The 14,960-nt window shown below is 52.1% G+C and overlaps 5 protein-coding genes across 5 annotated transcripts; 1 reads left to right on the top strand and 4 right to left on the bottom strand.

Moving 5' to 3' along the window:
- Positions 1-665: 665 nt before the first annotated feature.
- B0T23DRAFT_172558 (putative heat-shock protein hsp60) lies at positions 666-3,015 on the bottom strand. The gene is made up of 3 exons (XM_062832940.1): positions 2,675-3,015; positions 2,459-2,600; positions 666-2,380 (listed from the first exon to the last, which is right to left on the bottom strand). Exons 1-3 carry the CDS (start codon positions 2,753-2,755, stop codon positions 879-881), a joined length of 1,725 nt encoding a protein of 574 aa, XP_062692086.1. The 5' UTR covers positions 2,756-3,015; the 3' UTR covers positions 666-878.
- A 1,909-nt stretch (positions 3,016-4,924) lies between these two features.
- B0T23DRAFT_172545 (uncharacterized protein) lies at positions 4,925-7,143 on the bottom strand. Its single transcript, XM_062832939.1, has 3 exons — positions 6,798-7,143; positions 5,708-6,663; positions 4,925-5,637 (listed from the first exon to the last, which is right to left on the bottom strand). The coding sequence occupies exons 1-3, from the start codon at positions 7,051-7,053 to the stop codon at positions 5,149-5,151; spliced, it is 1,701 nt and encodes a 566-aa protein (XP_062692085.1). The 5' UTR covers positions 7,054-7,143; the 3' UTR covers positions 4,925-5,148.
- Positions 7,144-8,079: 936 nt separating this feature from the next.
- B0T23DRAFT_382723 (heterokaryon incompatibility protein-domain-containing protein) lies at positions 8,080-9,959 on the bottom strand. Its single transcript, XM_062837349.1, has one exon. It carries the CDS (start codon positions 9,781-9,783, stop codon positions 8,503-8,505), a length of 1,281 nt encoding a protein of 426 aa, XP_062692084.1. The 5' UTR covers positions 9,784-9,959; the 3' UTR covers positions 8,080-8,502.
- A 756-nt stretch (positions 9,960-10,715) lies between these two features.
- B0T23DRAFT_405668 (heterokaryon incompatibility protein-domain-containing protein) lies at positions 10,716-12,207 on the top strand (the record flags this gene model as incomplete). The annotated part of the gene is made up of 3 exons (XM_062839035.1): positions 10,716-10,763; positions 10,883-11,854; positions 12,070-12,207. The coding sequence occupies 3 exons, from the start codon at positions 10,716-10,718 to the stop codon at positions 12,205-12,207; spliced, it is 1,158 nt and encodes a 385-aa protein (XP_062692083.1).
- A 585-nt stretch (positions 12,208-12,792) lies between these two features.
- Positions 12,793-14,732, bottom strand: B0T23DRAFT_172524 (WD40-repeat-containing domain protein). The gene is made up of 3 exons (XM_062832938.1): positions 14,509-14,732; positions 13,397-14,428; positions 12,793-13,336 (listed from the first exon to the last, which is right to left on the bottom strand). Exons 1-3 carry the CDS (start codon positions 14,512-14,514, stop codon positions 13,037-13,039), a joined length of 1,338 nt encoding a protein of 445 aa, XP_062692082.1. The 5' UTR covers positions 14,515-14,732; the 3' UTR covers positions 12,793-13,036.
- Between the last annotated feature and the right edge of the window lie 228 nt (positions 14,733-14,960).

Genomic DNA, 14,960 nt, shown 5'->3' with positions numbered 1-14,960 from the left:
CCCTGAAGCTGAGTGCTGTCTCCATGTCGAGTTCGTTGTCGTCTGCGAAACGAAAGCAGACGGTTCAGTTGGCCATGTGGCTTGCACACCGAGTTGACAGCTCTGGGCCTCTGCAGCGACGGGGAGACTGCCACCTGGTAAAAGAGTCCCACTACACTTAAAACATGTTTACTTGGCGCCGTTTCAGTGTTGCACCATGCAATTTCTGTTCCACCTTACCTTGAATTCGTCAACCTCTGTGAACCACCACCACCAAATGATTGGCCCAAGCTCCCATCACATCGACCTTCATCCAATTCACAAATGCGTTTCCAAGTTCTGACAACCCATCTTGATATCTTACAGCCACCATGGCAACGCAACTTTTTTCGGACTTTTAGGCTTCAATGTCAGCATGCCAGACAATCGAGTGTCAAAAGATATCTCTGCCTAGTAATGCATCAGCTTCGCTGAACACTATCTACAGCTGCCTAAAAGTGAATGCGTAATATTCCAAGAAATGGTACGCATCCTCCAAAACTATGGCTGCACAGCTTTCGGATTATTCAAGGAGACATCAGTAGCAGTATTGTACAGTTTCATTCATTCTCATGATTTGCTCTACTCTAACCCTCTTCTGTGGTCCGTAGATTATAGTACAAGGAGCATCATCATCATCCAAACAATGCCCGCCGGAATATGCTAGTAAGAACACACCAAGAGAAAAGGAAGAGAGGAGAGAAAGTTACATGACACACATTTTTTACAGTCCGTGATAACACCAAGCCCGATGCCCCCCAAACCCATGTTGTCGCCATAAATCAAAGGTAAAAATAAAGAAAAAGACACATTGTTCATCTCCTGATTCACAGTTGTAGTTTGTAATTTCCTTGTCCTTCTTACATCATGCCACCCATGCCGCCCATGCCGCCCATGCCACCCATGGGAGCGGGGCCCTTCTCCTCGGGAGCCTCAACAATGGCAACCTCAGTGGTACCGAGGAGGGAGGCGACACCGGAGGCGTCAACGAGACCAGTGCGGACGACCTTGAGGGGGTCGAGGATACCGGCCTGGATCATGTCGACGTACTCGGCCTTGGCCGAGTCGAAGCCCTTGTTGAAGTCGTTGGCGAACTCGTCAGTGAGCTTACCGACAACGACGGAGCCCTCGAGACCGGCGTTCTCAATGATGGTCTTGGCAGGGCGGGTGATGGCGTTGCGGACAATGGTGACACCGAGCTGCTGGTCGAAGTTGGCGGGCTTGACGTTCTTGAGAGCGTGGACGGAAGCCTTGATGAGGGCAGTACCACCACCGGGGAGGATACCCTCCTCAACGGCAGCGCGGGTGGCGTTGAGAGCATCGACGAAGCGGTCCTTCTTCTCACCGACCTCAACCTCGGAGGCACCGCCGACCTTGATGACGGCGACACCGCCAGAGAGCTTGGCGAGACGCTCCTGGAGCTTCTCCTTCTCGTACTCGGAGGTGGAGGGATCAGCCATGACGCCGCGGATCTGCTCGCAGCGCTGGGCAATGGCATCCTTGGAGCCCTCGCCGTTAAGGATGATGGTGTCGTCCTTGGTGATGGTGATGGAGCCGGTGGAGCCGAGCATGTCGGGGGTGGCCTTCTCGAGCTTGACGTCGAGCTCGTCGGTGAAGACGGTACCGTTGGTCAGGACGGCAATGTCGCCAAGGATGGACTTGCGGTTGTCACCGAAGCCGGGGGCCTTGACGGCGGCGACCTGGAGCTGGCCGCGAAGCTTGTTGAGAATGCAGACAGCAAGAGCCTCACCGTCAATGTCCTCGGCAATGATGACGAGGGGGCGGCGGGTCTGGCTGGAGATCTCAAGGGCGGGGATGATGTCGGAGGCCTGGGAGATCTTCTTCTCGGAGAGAAGGATCAGGGGCTTCTCGAACTCGACCTTCTGGGACTTGGGGTCGGTGATGAAGTAGGGGGAGACGTAGCCGCGGTCGAAGCGCATACCCTCGGTAACCTCGAGCTCGTCGTAGAGAGTCTTGCCCTCCTTGCAGGTGATGACACCCTCCTTGCCAACCTTCTCCATGGCCGAGGCAATCAGCTCACCAATGTGCTTGTCGCCGTTGGCGGAGATGGTGGCGACCTGGGCAACCTCCTCGGAGGTGGTGACATCGCGCTTGTTGGCCTGGAGGTACTCGACGACGGCCTCGACGGCAGCCTGGATACCGCGGCGGAGATCCATGGGGTTGCAGCCGGCAGCGACGTTCTTGACGGTCTCGGAAAAGATGGCGCGGGCGAGGACGGTGGCGGAGGTGGTACCGTCACCGGCGACCTCGTTGGTCTTGCCGGCGACCTCCTGGATGAGGCGGGCACCGAGGTTCTCGAACTTGTCCTTCAGGCTGATGGACTTGGCGACGGTGACACCATCTGTTGGGTGGGAGGGGTTAGTCACTCTGACACACATGCCATGTTTCCCTATCGCACCCCGAGACATGGTATACTAACCCTTGGTAATCTTGGGGGAGCCGAAGCTGGACTCGATGAGGACATTGCGGCCCTTGGGACCGAGAGTGGTGGCAACGGCCTTGGCGAGGGTCTCGACACCGGCGAGGAGAGCGGCACGGCCCTCAACACCGAACTTGAGCTCCTGTGTGGGAGCTGTCAGTATGCGCCAATTGTCATCGGATAGCCATGACGGCATGGCCGGGACCCGGATCGTACCTTGTGAGCAAAGCGGAGCTGCTGGGCAGGAAGACGAGTGGCCGCCTTGCCGACGGAAGCTCTGGTCAACGCGCGCTGCATTTTGGGGGTATTGTGTGAAGGAAGGAAACTACAAACAGAGAAAAAAGAAGGATGACGGGGGTATCACGGTTGACTTCAGGGGAAAAGAGAGCAAAGGAAAGCTAGGATCGCGGACTGCCGAAAGAACTGGGGAAGAAAAGTGCGGCCGTGGGCGTGTCGGCGTTCGAAAAAAATGCTGGACTTAAACATCTCCAAAGGCCCGAGCTCCCCGCTGCCGCTAGTCGCTTGTGGGTTAGCGGCTTGCTGGCTTTCCTCCATTTCCGCTGCTGTCGCTGTTTCTGGAACCATCTGCACCCCACCATTGGCTGCTGGGAGGGAGTCCCCAACAGTGTGTGAGCAATCATTCCCCCTCATTCACCACTACCACTGGCACTCGCGGTGTTTATGTCGCGCAGCATATCGAGGTCCTGACTTGACAAAATGGACACGCAACTTTGAGGCTCACACCCTTTTCTTGACTGTCAACTGCCTCGAGACGGTTTGGATCGAATTGATCAAGAATGGCCAGTTCATCTAGACATTCAGACAACGACGGCCGGTGAGTAAGCGGCACGATGGATCCTCTGACGTCCATGCATTTCCATGTCAACAAAGTCGCTCCTCTTCCCCGGGGAAGCACCTCGCTCTCGGCAGGCAGTCCCCAGAATTACCCGGCAACCGAACCCCCCTGGACCGTCTTGGTCGGTCTTGGCAAACCCGTCTCCTCCCACTTGAGCCTCAACACCGACCGGCCTTTCACGACTCGGCATCCCCGGCATCAGCAGTCACAGGCCGAAATATTCGGACACAACTCCTAGTTTGTGCATATGCTCTGGGATCTCGACAACTTCAAGTTCGTGACCCATTCCTACACATCCCTGTTCGGCCCATCCTACACGCCTGCTTTGCTTCTTGATCCCCATCAACCATGTTGGAGCAGACAACGGGATTGCAATATGGCATTTGATCTTGTTTTCTCCTTCATCATGTCTGCGTCTCCATATGTGTGTTGAGGTGTGCGGACTCTGGTTTTACAACTGGCATGAAACTGGTACCTGAGATCACTTCATTCCCTTCATTGGACTCTGAAAGAGTTGACTACTCTAGTGCTCCAGTCCTTTCGGTATAATACGTCCCTAACATGAAAATTGAGGAGCCAATCACAAGCCTTGATTGCTCTTTTCCCATGTCTCAACCGGAAGACCACTCATATCAGAACTCTCCCTGAATATTTTTTGGGTTCATAGCATATGTACATTTATGCTCTACTTTACCTCTCTCTCCCTCAGTTGTGACCCCATCATATCAATTGTTAACAATTGGCGTTAACAGTACTCACCTCGATTGGCCAATTCTCGCCGAACGTCAAAGTAGATGACTCCATTGCAGTTAGGTGGACACTCTCTTCCACCTCCTCAAAGACTCGACTTTTTCACTTCTACTGCTTGTCTCTTTTTTGTATTGACCATAACGCTGATATTGATCTGTTGTGTCGCGTTGGTCTTCCATGTGTTTGGATTAGCGTTCATCATCCCATCAGCTACGAGATATAGGAACCATACGACAATGTGGATCCAGCGCCGGCATATCAAGTATACCCTATGCGGTTACATTCACTGGACATCCACGTATGCCTTTCGACGAACGGAGTTGTTTGTAAGTGCTTCTCTTTGAGTTTGAGCTCTAAACTATGATGCCAGCTTCGGGTACCCGATTTCTTCTAGTTTCAAGTGCAGCATAAAAAGCTAACGTGAGCCCATGGATGACAAACTTTCCACCACACTGCACTATAGATGAACCGAAAGTACGAACGCAACAGTCTCAGCAAGGTAATCACGATGACCTCCAACGCCTCTAAATGCTGAGCTTGAACCTCCATCTTTGCCCCCCATTCCTCCGTCTAAGACGCAAAGTCCTTCGACCACCGACGACATGTCCGTGAGAGTTATGTTGGCTTGACCCCTCATACTTAACCGATTGTTATCATACCGCGCTCACCACTGGTAGAACCCCTTAACGCCATCCCCTGCCTTGATGGTTCTCTGGTAATTTGTTGTTTTCGTCCTTTTTCTCTCTCTCTCTTATTTTTCTTTTCTTTTTTTTTCTTTCTCCTTTTCTCTCTCTTCTTTCTTCCTCTTGTTTTTCCTGTGATGGATCGACAAAGATCGGCAAAGAGTCCGCAACCAAATCAAAAGAGAAACATAATAAGCTGGCTCATCCCTTTGGTTCAAAAAGCTCAGTTTGCGTGAGTATTCTTTCTCTGCCATAATGCCTGACGACAGACTGGAATAAACAAACCAAGCCACATCAACCGCAAGGAGAAAAAGACAGCAAAGAAAACTGAAGAAACAAGATAATTGGAATCCGCCACAGTAAATCCCAGACTTTGTGGCGGTCTAGCGGCAACGATCATATCAAGCATGCTTCGCCCTCTTGGAAGGTGACTGCTCACGCTCATCATCATCATCGTCCGGCTCAGACTGAAAGTCAAACATGTGGCCGCCTTTGCTGGACGCGCGGTTCTGGCCCAAGAAAGGGTCCTGGAACTGACCCTGTTGGCTCAAGGCATGGGAGTACTGGCTTTCCTGACCATGACCGCCGTGGCTGCTGCTGTCCTGTGTGGACTGAGAATGATAATTTCCATTTCCCGAATGCAAGGCACTGGCGAAGTTGTAAAAATCGGGCCGCATCAAGGGGGCCTTACCCAGCACGTCAGAAGCGCCGCTCAGACCCAGAGGAGAGCGGGGATCGCTGTAGACTGGCTCGTTGTAGTCATCGCCGGCGGCATCCGCGTCGCGCATGAGGTTGGTGATGGGAGGGAGGCGATATTCGTTGCTGGTATAGCCGTTGTGGTTCGTTGTGCGCGCTGGAGCGGGCTTGGGGGGAGAATCGAGACCCTCGAACTATGGGGGGAAACGGGTCAACAAACAGGCTAGATGGTAGTGTTGGAGGAGGACGAGTTGGGAAACTTACATCAGCATCTTCGCCCTCATCCTCAAACTGAGGAACATACGAAGGGACACTACCATTACCGTTACGGTTACCGTTACCGGCACCACCACCAGCACCGGCACCTTGGCCATCATTCTCCGAGTCATAACGCAAATAATACTCATCGGCCTCAGCACCGTAATCCTCAGCTTCGCCCTCATCATCAGCAACATCAGCTTCGCCCTGTTGATACTCGACAGACTGATGAGGCGCGCCGTAACCCCCCATGTCATCATCATCTTCGTCAGCATAGGTAGAGCGAGCAGTGACCTGCTTCTTAGCCCTAGCCGACCGGCGACTGGCCGACTTGGGAGCCTTCTTAGTACCCGGGCGGTACTCCTCATCAGAATCAAGATCAGCCGGGTCAGGCGAAGGCTCGCGTTTGATCTTGACGACACCCCGAGCGCTGCCACGGCTAGCTCTCATGCGTCCACCACCACCACCACCACTACCGCCAGAGCTGCCATCACCAATGGGACCAACACCCGCCAAGATACCACCACGGGCACCGCGAGGGGTGCCAGTGCCGCTGCCACGAGGGGTACCAGCACTGCTGCCTCCTCCTCCACCACCACCACCACCACCTCTTCCAAAGTTCTCCACAGCATCCGGCAGGTTAAACTTCCTATCCTCCATCGGCTCATCAAACCGGACAGCCCTAGTCGTGAGCTGATCATCCGGGTTCTCCTGGTTGGCACGGACGTAGCCGCGGACGTGCGGGTCGACAAAGACGCGGGAACCCGGTTTCTGGCAGATGGGCGGGACCAAGTGGCCCTCGGCGATCAGGTGGCTGCGCAGTCGGTTGAGGTGCTGGTGGATGGCGCTTCCCGTTGAGCCCGGGTGCAGGCGATGGGCGATGGAGTCCCAGGGGATATCGACGCGGTAGCGGCTGCATTCGTATTGGATGTGAAGGAGGAGTTTCTCGGCCATGCGGGGGCCTGCGAAGAAGGAGAGAAGACAGAGGGGTTAGTTGTTGTGGCTTGGGGTATATGGGGTTGATTACCCGCGGCGATGTTGTTGGACGGCGTGGGGGTGGGGGGGGGGGGGGGGGGGGGGAGGGTATAGTACTTACGGCTCCAGGTAATCAAGTTTCTGCCTTCGACGCGGCCGTTCTTCTTGCGCTCTTCGTGACTCGGGGGAAGGTAGGTGAAGTTCCACTCCTTCGCTGGTGTGCCCTCGTCCTTCTTTGCGCCGCCACCGCCAGCAGGTCTAGAAGGGGTCGAGGGTCCGGCGAAAGCGGCACTGGAGGCGGAGTTGACGCGGGCGTGATGGGACTTGACCGCGGGTGACTGGCCCAGCTTGGTGGGTGACTTTCTTGTACCGCCCATTTTGGAATTTGTCCTTGGAGGGGTTGTCTTTGCTCCGTCGTCTTGTTCGGCAAGTCTTGCGCTTTTAGAAGATTAAAGGATGGGGCTCTTTCCTCTCTTTCACCGGAGTATCGACCCGTTTTGTTGTTGCGGCTAAAAAGACCGGAGGTGAAAGGTCAGCGTTGATCCGTCAACTGACTGTCAGATCAAGACAACAGATGGCTTGAGGTGATCTTGATTGTTTGACAGTATGGGAGATGTGCCCAGAATGAGGGAGAAGTCAAAGTTGTTTGTCGAACTTTCACGAGAAAAGGCGACTCGCGATAATGACGATGTGACTCGAAGCAAAAATATCGGCGTCAATACGACGAAATGAGGTGAAAGTTGGTGACGACACTCCATCACCTGGCAAGATCAAGACAGTTCTTTGCGCGAAGGGACACTCGTTGACTTACTCTAGCGCAAACGTGAATCGATGGTGATGCTGTACCGCACTCGACGGGTTGTTGCCTCTGATTTCAAAGCAAGGTGAGAAAGGGGCACGAAAAGTGAGGTTATGTTGAAAGATAAAGATATGCCTAAGGGACAGATGAGGAAGTACGTGCGGTGAGTGGGTCACTTGACGCTCAAGAATCACTCAATAACTTTTGTTGGGCAGTTTCCAAATCCACCGTTTGATATTTCTCCAGGAGGTCATTGAGCTGTTATTGGAGCGCGGGGTGTAAGTAACGGACGGGTCAAGGTCGTCGAAAGGCGGAAGGGGAAATCTTAGAATAGGGTTTCTGGGGCAACGGACGGGACCACTTCCTCTTATTCTCCATGCGACGTTTGAACAATAAGATGCAAAATGTATGTTGATTCGCTACCTAGTCATTCAATTGTCTGTTGACTCGAAGTCAGATCGAAGATGTGATTTCTGGGCATCTTGTCGGAAGAGCGCTTGGTATTGAAACGAAGCATTCACTTGCTCTGTACTCACTCCGCAATGCTACAGACGTCAGGTGACGGTATCAGGTGTACCATAATTTTCTTGAAGGAGTCTATGACATAAGCTGGTACATGGCTGGCCTATCACGAACACGTGTGTTATGTTCCAATAATCGATACTATTCAGCGAACAGAATACTTGATGCATCGAACCCTGAGGCATAGTATAAACATTTTTGGAAGACGAGCCTCGAGGAAAGAATTTCAGATGTACTTGTATTCAGAGGCACACAAGACGTGAGAGAAACCGGGGAGACCGTTTGTCTGAGTAGGAAACATGAAACTGAGGGTATTGTACCCATAAATGCAAGTGGTTCTGGCATTGATCTATTGTATAGGAAGTTATATTAGAGCCAAGTTAGAGAGAGTGTACGCAACTCGCAAATATAGTGTGATTTGTAGCCCGGGAATTTGTTTTTGTCGAAGAGGAAAGCGTATTGGAAACTTTGGTATCTCAAACATAGTAACCCCAAGTTCAGAGGATCAAATGAACTCAAGATCTGAATCCCACATGTCCTGATCTTCTAGGCTTGACATATCTTCCTCTTCTTCTTCCAGTTTTTGCTGTAGTTTCCGGGCCCGATCCCGTGAAATTCCCATGAGATCTGCCCAATCTCGGTAGGAGAAGTTCTCATCGTACGAGATTCTAGACCTCGCTTCCCGGGTTGAGATAGCCATACAATATACCTCTGTCGTTGACAGCTCATAGTCGGGCACTATCTCGTCTCCATCACGCGAGATCCCCAATATTGCGAAGACATAATCCCTGGGATCTGTTGCCTTGAAACCGTGAATGCACACTATATCCAGCCAGTTATCAAGGGTTGGCCCTGGTGTCCTTGCGAGCAAGCCGCCAAGCGCAATCATTCGTTCCACCGGAGCTCTGTAGACTAAATCCTGCGCTGGCCAGTTCGTATGCGCCTCAGTGCCCGACTTGTCTCGAGGCCCTCTTATTGACCACCATTTGGCAATACTCAGCCCCGACTCGAAACATTCCTTCGTAACAAATGCCCGATTGCATAAAATCACATAGTCCCTTGCCAGTGCAAACTCCTGCAAGATCCATACTCTCCTCCAGTATGTCGCGTCGCAATATAGGTCCGTGAGCCCCTGACGTTCCTTCCAGCTAAGATTCCCTTCTCTGACATACTTATGTAGATCCCCTTCTTTCATCTTCAGTAATGCCATAGCTTCATCAGTGCACGCTGTTCCCTTTCCCAACCAAACAATCACCATCTCTGCGGCCTCGTAGATGGTTTTCATCAACTGGACCTGGCGGCCCTTTTCCCGATCATCAAGCTGGTTAATGCAAAGGGCGTCCACCCAAAGATAGAAAGGTGATGTACCATAGAGTTTTTCATGGTTGTGGAGGATGCTGTGAAGAGCGTCATGAAGATTTTGGCGGATATGGATGGGGTGGTTGTCGAGAAGCATCGTCCGAGCGTCTGAGGGGTTTGAAGGGGGAGAGCCCCATTCATAAGAGAGGGCTTTATACGGTTGGTAGGAGGAAGGATCACGACATCCTGGACCTGCCCAGCTGACTTGAAGTGTAGCTGAGATGAGTGGAATGTTTTGAGTAGAAGAGGATACTGGGGGCTCAAAGCGGAGGAGGCGGATGTGTCTATCGGACGGGAGAGGCTCGTAAGGATAATTTTCGGTGAAGACCGACACTTTACGATCAGTTGATGACGACGGCGTATCTCCTGGAGAGGAGAGAGACTGGTTCATGTGGGACTCGGAGTCTGATAAGATTTTGGGGGACATTGCGAACGAGTGTTTGCGTGAGGTTATGGCTGACGCTTGCCTAAGGTAGGTGGTATTTCGCTTTAAGCGGCGAAGGTAGGTATGTATTATTGATGTGCGACTTGAGAAACAAATACATGACAATGAAGAAAGAGAGAGAAGAGTAAATCTGAAGGGTTGTGAAATCTGGACACACTGGATGTAAACCCAAAGGTTGTCAACCCAGCCGGTGACACAGCCTCAGCTGCCACCAGCTCACCTACAAAGACGTGACCAATCACGCACCGAAGAACAACTCATCAACTTCGACCAATTGTGGCTCACGTCTCCCTTCAAAGCCACACTACAATATAATGCTGGTATGTTTGTTATGTAGTTTGGTTCTTCGGCCATGGGTTGAACAGGGGAGATATAGAGCTCTTATTAGCTTCCTTCGAGTTTTTGTTTCGAGCGACTAACAATGACCAGGGTGTGATACCACAAAAGCCTCTTTTTATGCCTCCATCCGTCTCCTTGAAGACCTCCAAGCTTGGAAAATACAAAAGGGTAGTCCCCATCTAGTGCCTATCTATTTAAAAATCACCGGAAAATCGAACACTTCTTCACTTTCGGGGGCTCTCGAGTGGAGATGGGCGTTTTTTGTACCAAAGTAACAAACATACCAGGGTTAGATTGTACACCTATTATAGCGTCCTCAGAGGTGGAAAGCTAGGGAAGCTGTATGGGCACTAATTTGGTGGCAGAAGGGCTGGACACTTGAAGAAATTGAACTGTTAGCATTGCAAATTCGAATCCTTCTTCCTTTCACATCTTTTATTTTAGGTCGGAATCTCAAAGCGTGTTAGCCACATACACCGAGGGAGGCATTTCACGCAACGCGCAATGAGGAAAGCCGGATAACAAAGGCAATATTTTCGGTATTTCTTTGACTATCACCCAGCTTAACAACGACAATGTCGGGCACGAAACGCTCAAAACTAACATTGTTGAGGTTGAAAGCGGTCGGTGCAACTTGAACCCCCTCACATCTGTCCTCAGCATTATTGGTTATGTATATTAGGGTGCGCAAAAGAACAAAGAGGTGCGCCGCTTACCTATAACGATTGTCGACGTCCCTAAGGTGTACCCATATCAACCACTTCTGTCCGAGAATCACATCCGCCTCCTTCTCCTTGAGCCACTCGCTCCATCCTCCACCCAGAAGTCTCAACCCATCTGTGCCACCCTACACCAAGTTGAGCTCGATTCAAAAAGTTTGAGTACTCGACCATACAAAGCCCTGTCATACGAGTGGGTAGTTCGCAACGAGCAAAGTGGGCATAAATGGCGGGTCCACGAAGAACAAAATGAGGTTAACCCGACCATCCTCCTGAATGGCCATATCGTTCACATCGGCGAGAACCTTTACAACGCACTCAGAAGTATAAGACACTTAGATGGCGAGATAGGTGGTTCGCATCTTTGGTTATGGGTAGACGCGCTGTGTATCAACCAGGGCGACGTACAGGAAAGGGGCCGTCAGGTGCGGTCGATGAAACGCATTTACGAAAGCGCGGAAATGGTGCTTGTGTGGTTAGGAATGGGGAACGACCTGACCCATTCGGCGACAAAGATATTGAATTTGGAGGTAAGCGAGTTGCGATACCGTTTCGTCTGGGATACGGACGAGCGCGATGAGCTGCGTGGGATCCGACAGATCTGCGAGATGGGGTACTGGCGCCGAGTATGGATTCTGCAGGAGGTTGTGCTGGCGAGGAACTACATGGTCATCTGCAACCAAGACTTCGTGACGATGAACAGATTTGAAAGAGCACTGGCCCTTCTGTGCAAGCACACCTGGAAGACGAAGTTGAGAGAGTTAGTACTTTGGCTGCCAGAGAGCCCGGCGCAAGAGATCATGACTTTGAGGAGTTCAAGAGGGACAGCATCATCACTCATTCAGTGGGTGAAAATATGTGTGCGGTGCCGTTTTGGCGCAACGGATCCAAGAGATTATGTGTACGCACTTTTGGGACTCTCGGACGACTGTGAAGGAAAGATTGAGCCGGATTATTCGCGATCAGCGAGGGAGGTATATTCTTCGACCGTTGCAGTGATTGCGAACAAGGCTGAAGGGTATAATGAGATTTTGTGTGGAAGCTTTGCAGAGTTGATGGGGTTGCGCTGGTCGCGCGGTGTGGGAAGAAGTTTGCGGGAGAAAAGCTGAGGAAGAGGAAGCTGAGGAAGAGGTAGACGAGGGAGATGAGTCTGCTGTCATGGCAGCTTCTCTACACGCCTTGCGATATAGTCTGCCATTATATCCTGCAGCTCTCGGGAAAAAGGTCGATTTATTCTCAGAGCGTTCGAGGTTCAGGTTGGAGCTTCTTGGGGGATATCGATATTGGTTATCGCAAGAACCCGAAGGTAGGCCTTCATCCTCTGAGGGCACGACTACAACTAGTTTAGTTGTGTTGATGGCTGAGCCACACTGGGACTGGTGTTTGCCAACCAGTCATCCAGTCGTATCTAGACATGAGATCCGTCGAATATAGGGGGTTCAGAGCTACCACTAATCCATCACCTCGATGGATCTCCAATTTTTGGGTGTTTGGTGTAGTGGTTAGTATGTGACAAGATCCATCCACTTGATCAAATAACGCAGGCCGCGCTGGATCTAGTGTAGCCCAGATCAATGGCCACGGATGAGCCACAAACGACCCGTATCCTTCCCTACAGCTATCCCAACCCACGCTGTGACCGTCCAACTCCATTTCATTCGTTCGTCTCATCCCAAGCATGAGGTTCATGCCAACGCTACACGGTGTTGACGCCAGTTTCTGGGTACTGGTCAGATCCACAAAATCGACCGTCTGACTAGTGGGAAACCAAGTGAACCTTAATCAGGTGAGAAGGAGGAATCGAGAAAAAGAAAGGGAGCAGGTGCTCAAAGGCACTGACTGGGAAATGTGACCATGCAGGGAGAGTCAGGCGGCGAGGCCGGAGTCCATAGGTTGCCTGAGAGAGTGGTGTAGGTATTTCGGGGGAGATGGAAGACACGGCCGCTTTCCTTTGCAAACACAGAATAACACACAAACAAAATACTATCGAATACATGGTATCGAACTCCGTATAGACCGAGCGAGACTGCGCTGCCTGAAAGTCTCAACAATAAATAGCCTGACAATTTTCCCACTAAGAAACGCCGCCCAATGCAAAAGGAGATAGTAAACGCATAGCATGAAGCGCGAGAGACCGCACAAACCATGGCACACGAAAGCCAAGAACACCGCAACAATTACTCCAGCTTGGCCAGGATAGCCTTCTCTCTCTCTGCCTTGCGCTTCTCGAACTGCTTGACGGAGTGTTTCCTCTCGTTCTCCTCCCTTCTCTTGATAGCCGCAAGCTCCTCGCGCTTGATCTCGGCCGCTTTCTTGACCACCTTGGGCAGGTGCCTGTGACGGGAGATGCGCTTGATCTCGGGCATGTGAGAATACCTCTCGACCAAGGTCTTGTTGTACTCGAGCGCCTGTCTCTGCTTGGTCGCCTTGACGCCGCTGCGTTCCGAGGCGTTGGCACGCCACAAGCGGATGTTACCCTGTATATCACGTTAGCTGTGCTGATCGAGCAGTTGGAGAAAAGAAAGGAGACAACGTACATCATCACTACCGCTGAGAAGGTACTTGGAGTCCATGGTCCAGGTAGTCCGGAACACCCTCTGCATACGCTTGGTGTGGTAGACATCGCGAGACATGCCCTGGTCACGGCGCCATACCCTGATTGTGCGGTCATACGAACCAGTCACGAGCTCCTCGCCGGTAGGAGAGAATTCAACGTCCATAACCGCCGCAACGTGGCCCTTTTGGATATTCTGCGCCTTGGTGAAGTTCCTGGCGTCGAAGAGGTAGACATTGTGATCTTCCGAGGCAACGGCCATGTTCATGGCCTCCATGGGGTTGAAGACAATGCGGTTGGCGGCGAACTTGAGAACAGTCTTGATGACGGGCATGTTGGTGCGCAAATCGAAGAGAATAACGGAGCGATCTGTGCCGACGGAACCCACGATCGAGGTCTCAACCTGGTTGAAGCAAACATCGGTGATGGTGTCGCTGTGGTTCGGCCACTGTATCGTCTGAGGAGCCGTGCTGTGCTCCAGATCCCAAACACGAATGCAGCCGGCACCCGAAGAGGCGACGAAAGAGTTGGTGGTGCGATGGAACGAAAGAGCCGTGTATGGACCACCTTCCTGCCATGTCGCGAGTGGCGATGGAGAGTCGGTCTTGGTATAAGGGTCCCAAAGCTTGATGCCGTCAGTGGCACATGTGAGAAGCTTCTTGTCGTTGGTGAAGGTCATTCCCTTGACGATATTGTTGTGGGCGGCGGCCTTCCATGCTTCATCCCGTGTTGTGAGATCCCAGACCTTGACAATACCGTCACCCGAACCGGAAGCGATTGTGTGTAGCGAGTTCTTGTCCTTGGCCATGCTGTAGACACCCTGAACGTGGCCATTTCCTAGCTGGCCGAGGAAGGGCTTGGCGAAGACTCTCTCCAACTTGACGGCATTGAGGGCTCTCTTGTACTCGCGAGCGCGCTCGAAGGGATGGAGTTCGGGCGCAAGGTTACGGGGTGCGCGGGTGACGTCGTTACCGGGGGCCTGTTGGGCCGAGATGTTTCGGCTGAGGGCTTTGATCTGTTGTAGAAGTGTCAGTGGTGAGCCTGGAAGTGGGTTTGCGAATCTTGATAGGCATCGCGTATGGTAGGCTCAAGTACCTTCATGGTGACGGTGTTTCTCTGTTGATGAGGTTGAAGGGGTCGTGGATGAGAAGGCTACCAAGGCCGACGAGTATCGAGTGTGAATGAATCGTATATGGTAAGGCCGGGTATGGCTGAAGTCAGTCGGTACACCTTGTCGCAAAGCACAGGTGCTGTGATACGGTTATCGATCTTGGAATTAATAAATGAATGGATGAATGGATGGATGCCGGGAGCGTCTGTCGCCAATTGGGGGGCAGTTTGACAGCTCCCGTCCCTTTCCTCTGGAGAAATTTTGGCGGGGTCTGGCGGCAAGAATCTTGACCGCCTTCTTGGCAATCTACTAAACGCTTAGGCTTGGAGTGTTAGAGCTTCGCTGCCAAAAGGATGGACAGGGCCTGAGCTACCGAGAGCTGGGCTTGCCTGCCGTGAACTGACAGGGATCTGTAGTGGAGGTGGATGTCTCCAGC

The sequence above is a fragment of the Neurospora hispaniola genome (assembly GCF_033458365.1).
Source record: "Neurospora hispaniola strain FGSC 10403 chromosome Unknown B0T23scaffold_5, whole genome shotgun sequence".
Lineage (NCBI taxonomy): Eukaryota > Fungi > Ascomycota > Sordariomycetes > Sordariales > Sordariaceae > Neurospora > Neurospora hispaniola.
Note: the sequence above shows the minus strand (reverse complement) of the source record. Positions and strands in the feature narration are given on the sequence as shown.

What these genes read in the sequence shown, in the direction of transcription:
- B0T23DRAFT_172558 (XM_062832940.1), bottom strand. Translation starts at nt 2,755, where the DNA reads ATGCAGCGCGCGTTGACCAGAGCTTCCGTCGGCAAGGCGGCCACTCGT. An exon ending in AGCTCCGCTTTGCTCACAAG is followed by an intron (nt 2,601 to 2,674) that starts GTACGATCCGGG and finishes GCTCCCACACAG; the next exon opens with GAGCTCAAGTTCGGTGTTGA. An exon ending in CTCCCCCAAGATTACCAAGG is followed by an intron (nt 2,381 to 2,458) that starts GTTAGTATACCA and finishes CCCACCCAACAG; the next exon opens with ATGGTGTCACCGTCGCCAAG.
- B0T23DRAFT_172545 (XM_062832939.1), bottom strand. Translation starts at nt 7,053, where the DNA reads ATGGGCGGTACAAGAAAGTCACCCACCAAGCTGGGCCAGTCACCCGCG. An exon ending in AAACTTGATTACCTGGAGCC is followed by an intron (nt 6,664 to 6,797) that starts GTAAGTACTATA and finishes CCTTCTTCGCAG; the next exon opens with GCCCCCGCATGGCCGAGAAA. An exon ending in ATGAGGGCGAAGATGCTGAT is followed by an intron (nt 5,638 to 5,707) that starts GTAAGTTTCCCA and finishes TTCCCCCCATAG; the next exon opens with TTCGAGGGTCTCGATTCTCC.
- B0T23DRAFT_382723 (XM_062837349.1), bottom strand. Translation starts at nt 9,783, where the DNA reads ATGTCCCCCAAAATCTTATCAGACTCCGAGTCCCACATGAACCAGTCT.
- B0T23DRAFT_172524 (XM_062832938.1), bottom strand. An exon ending in TTCTCAGCGGTAGTGATGAT is followed by an intron (nt 13,337 to 13,396) that starts GTACGTTGTCTC and finishes CGTGATATACAG; the next exon opens with GGTAACATCCGCTTGTGGCG.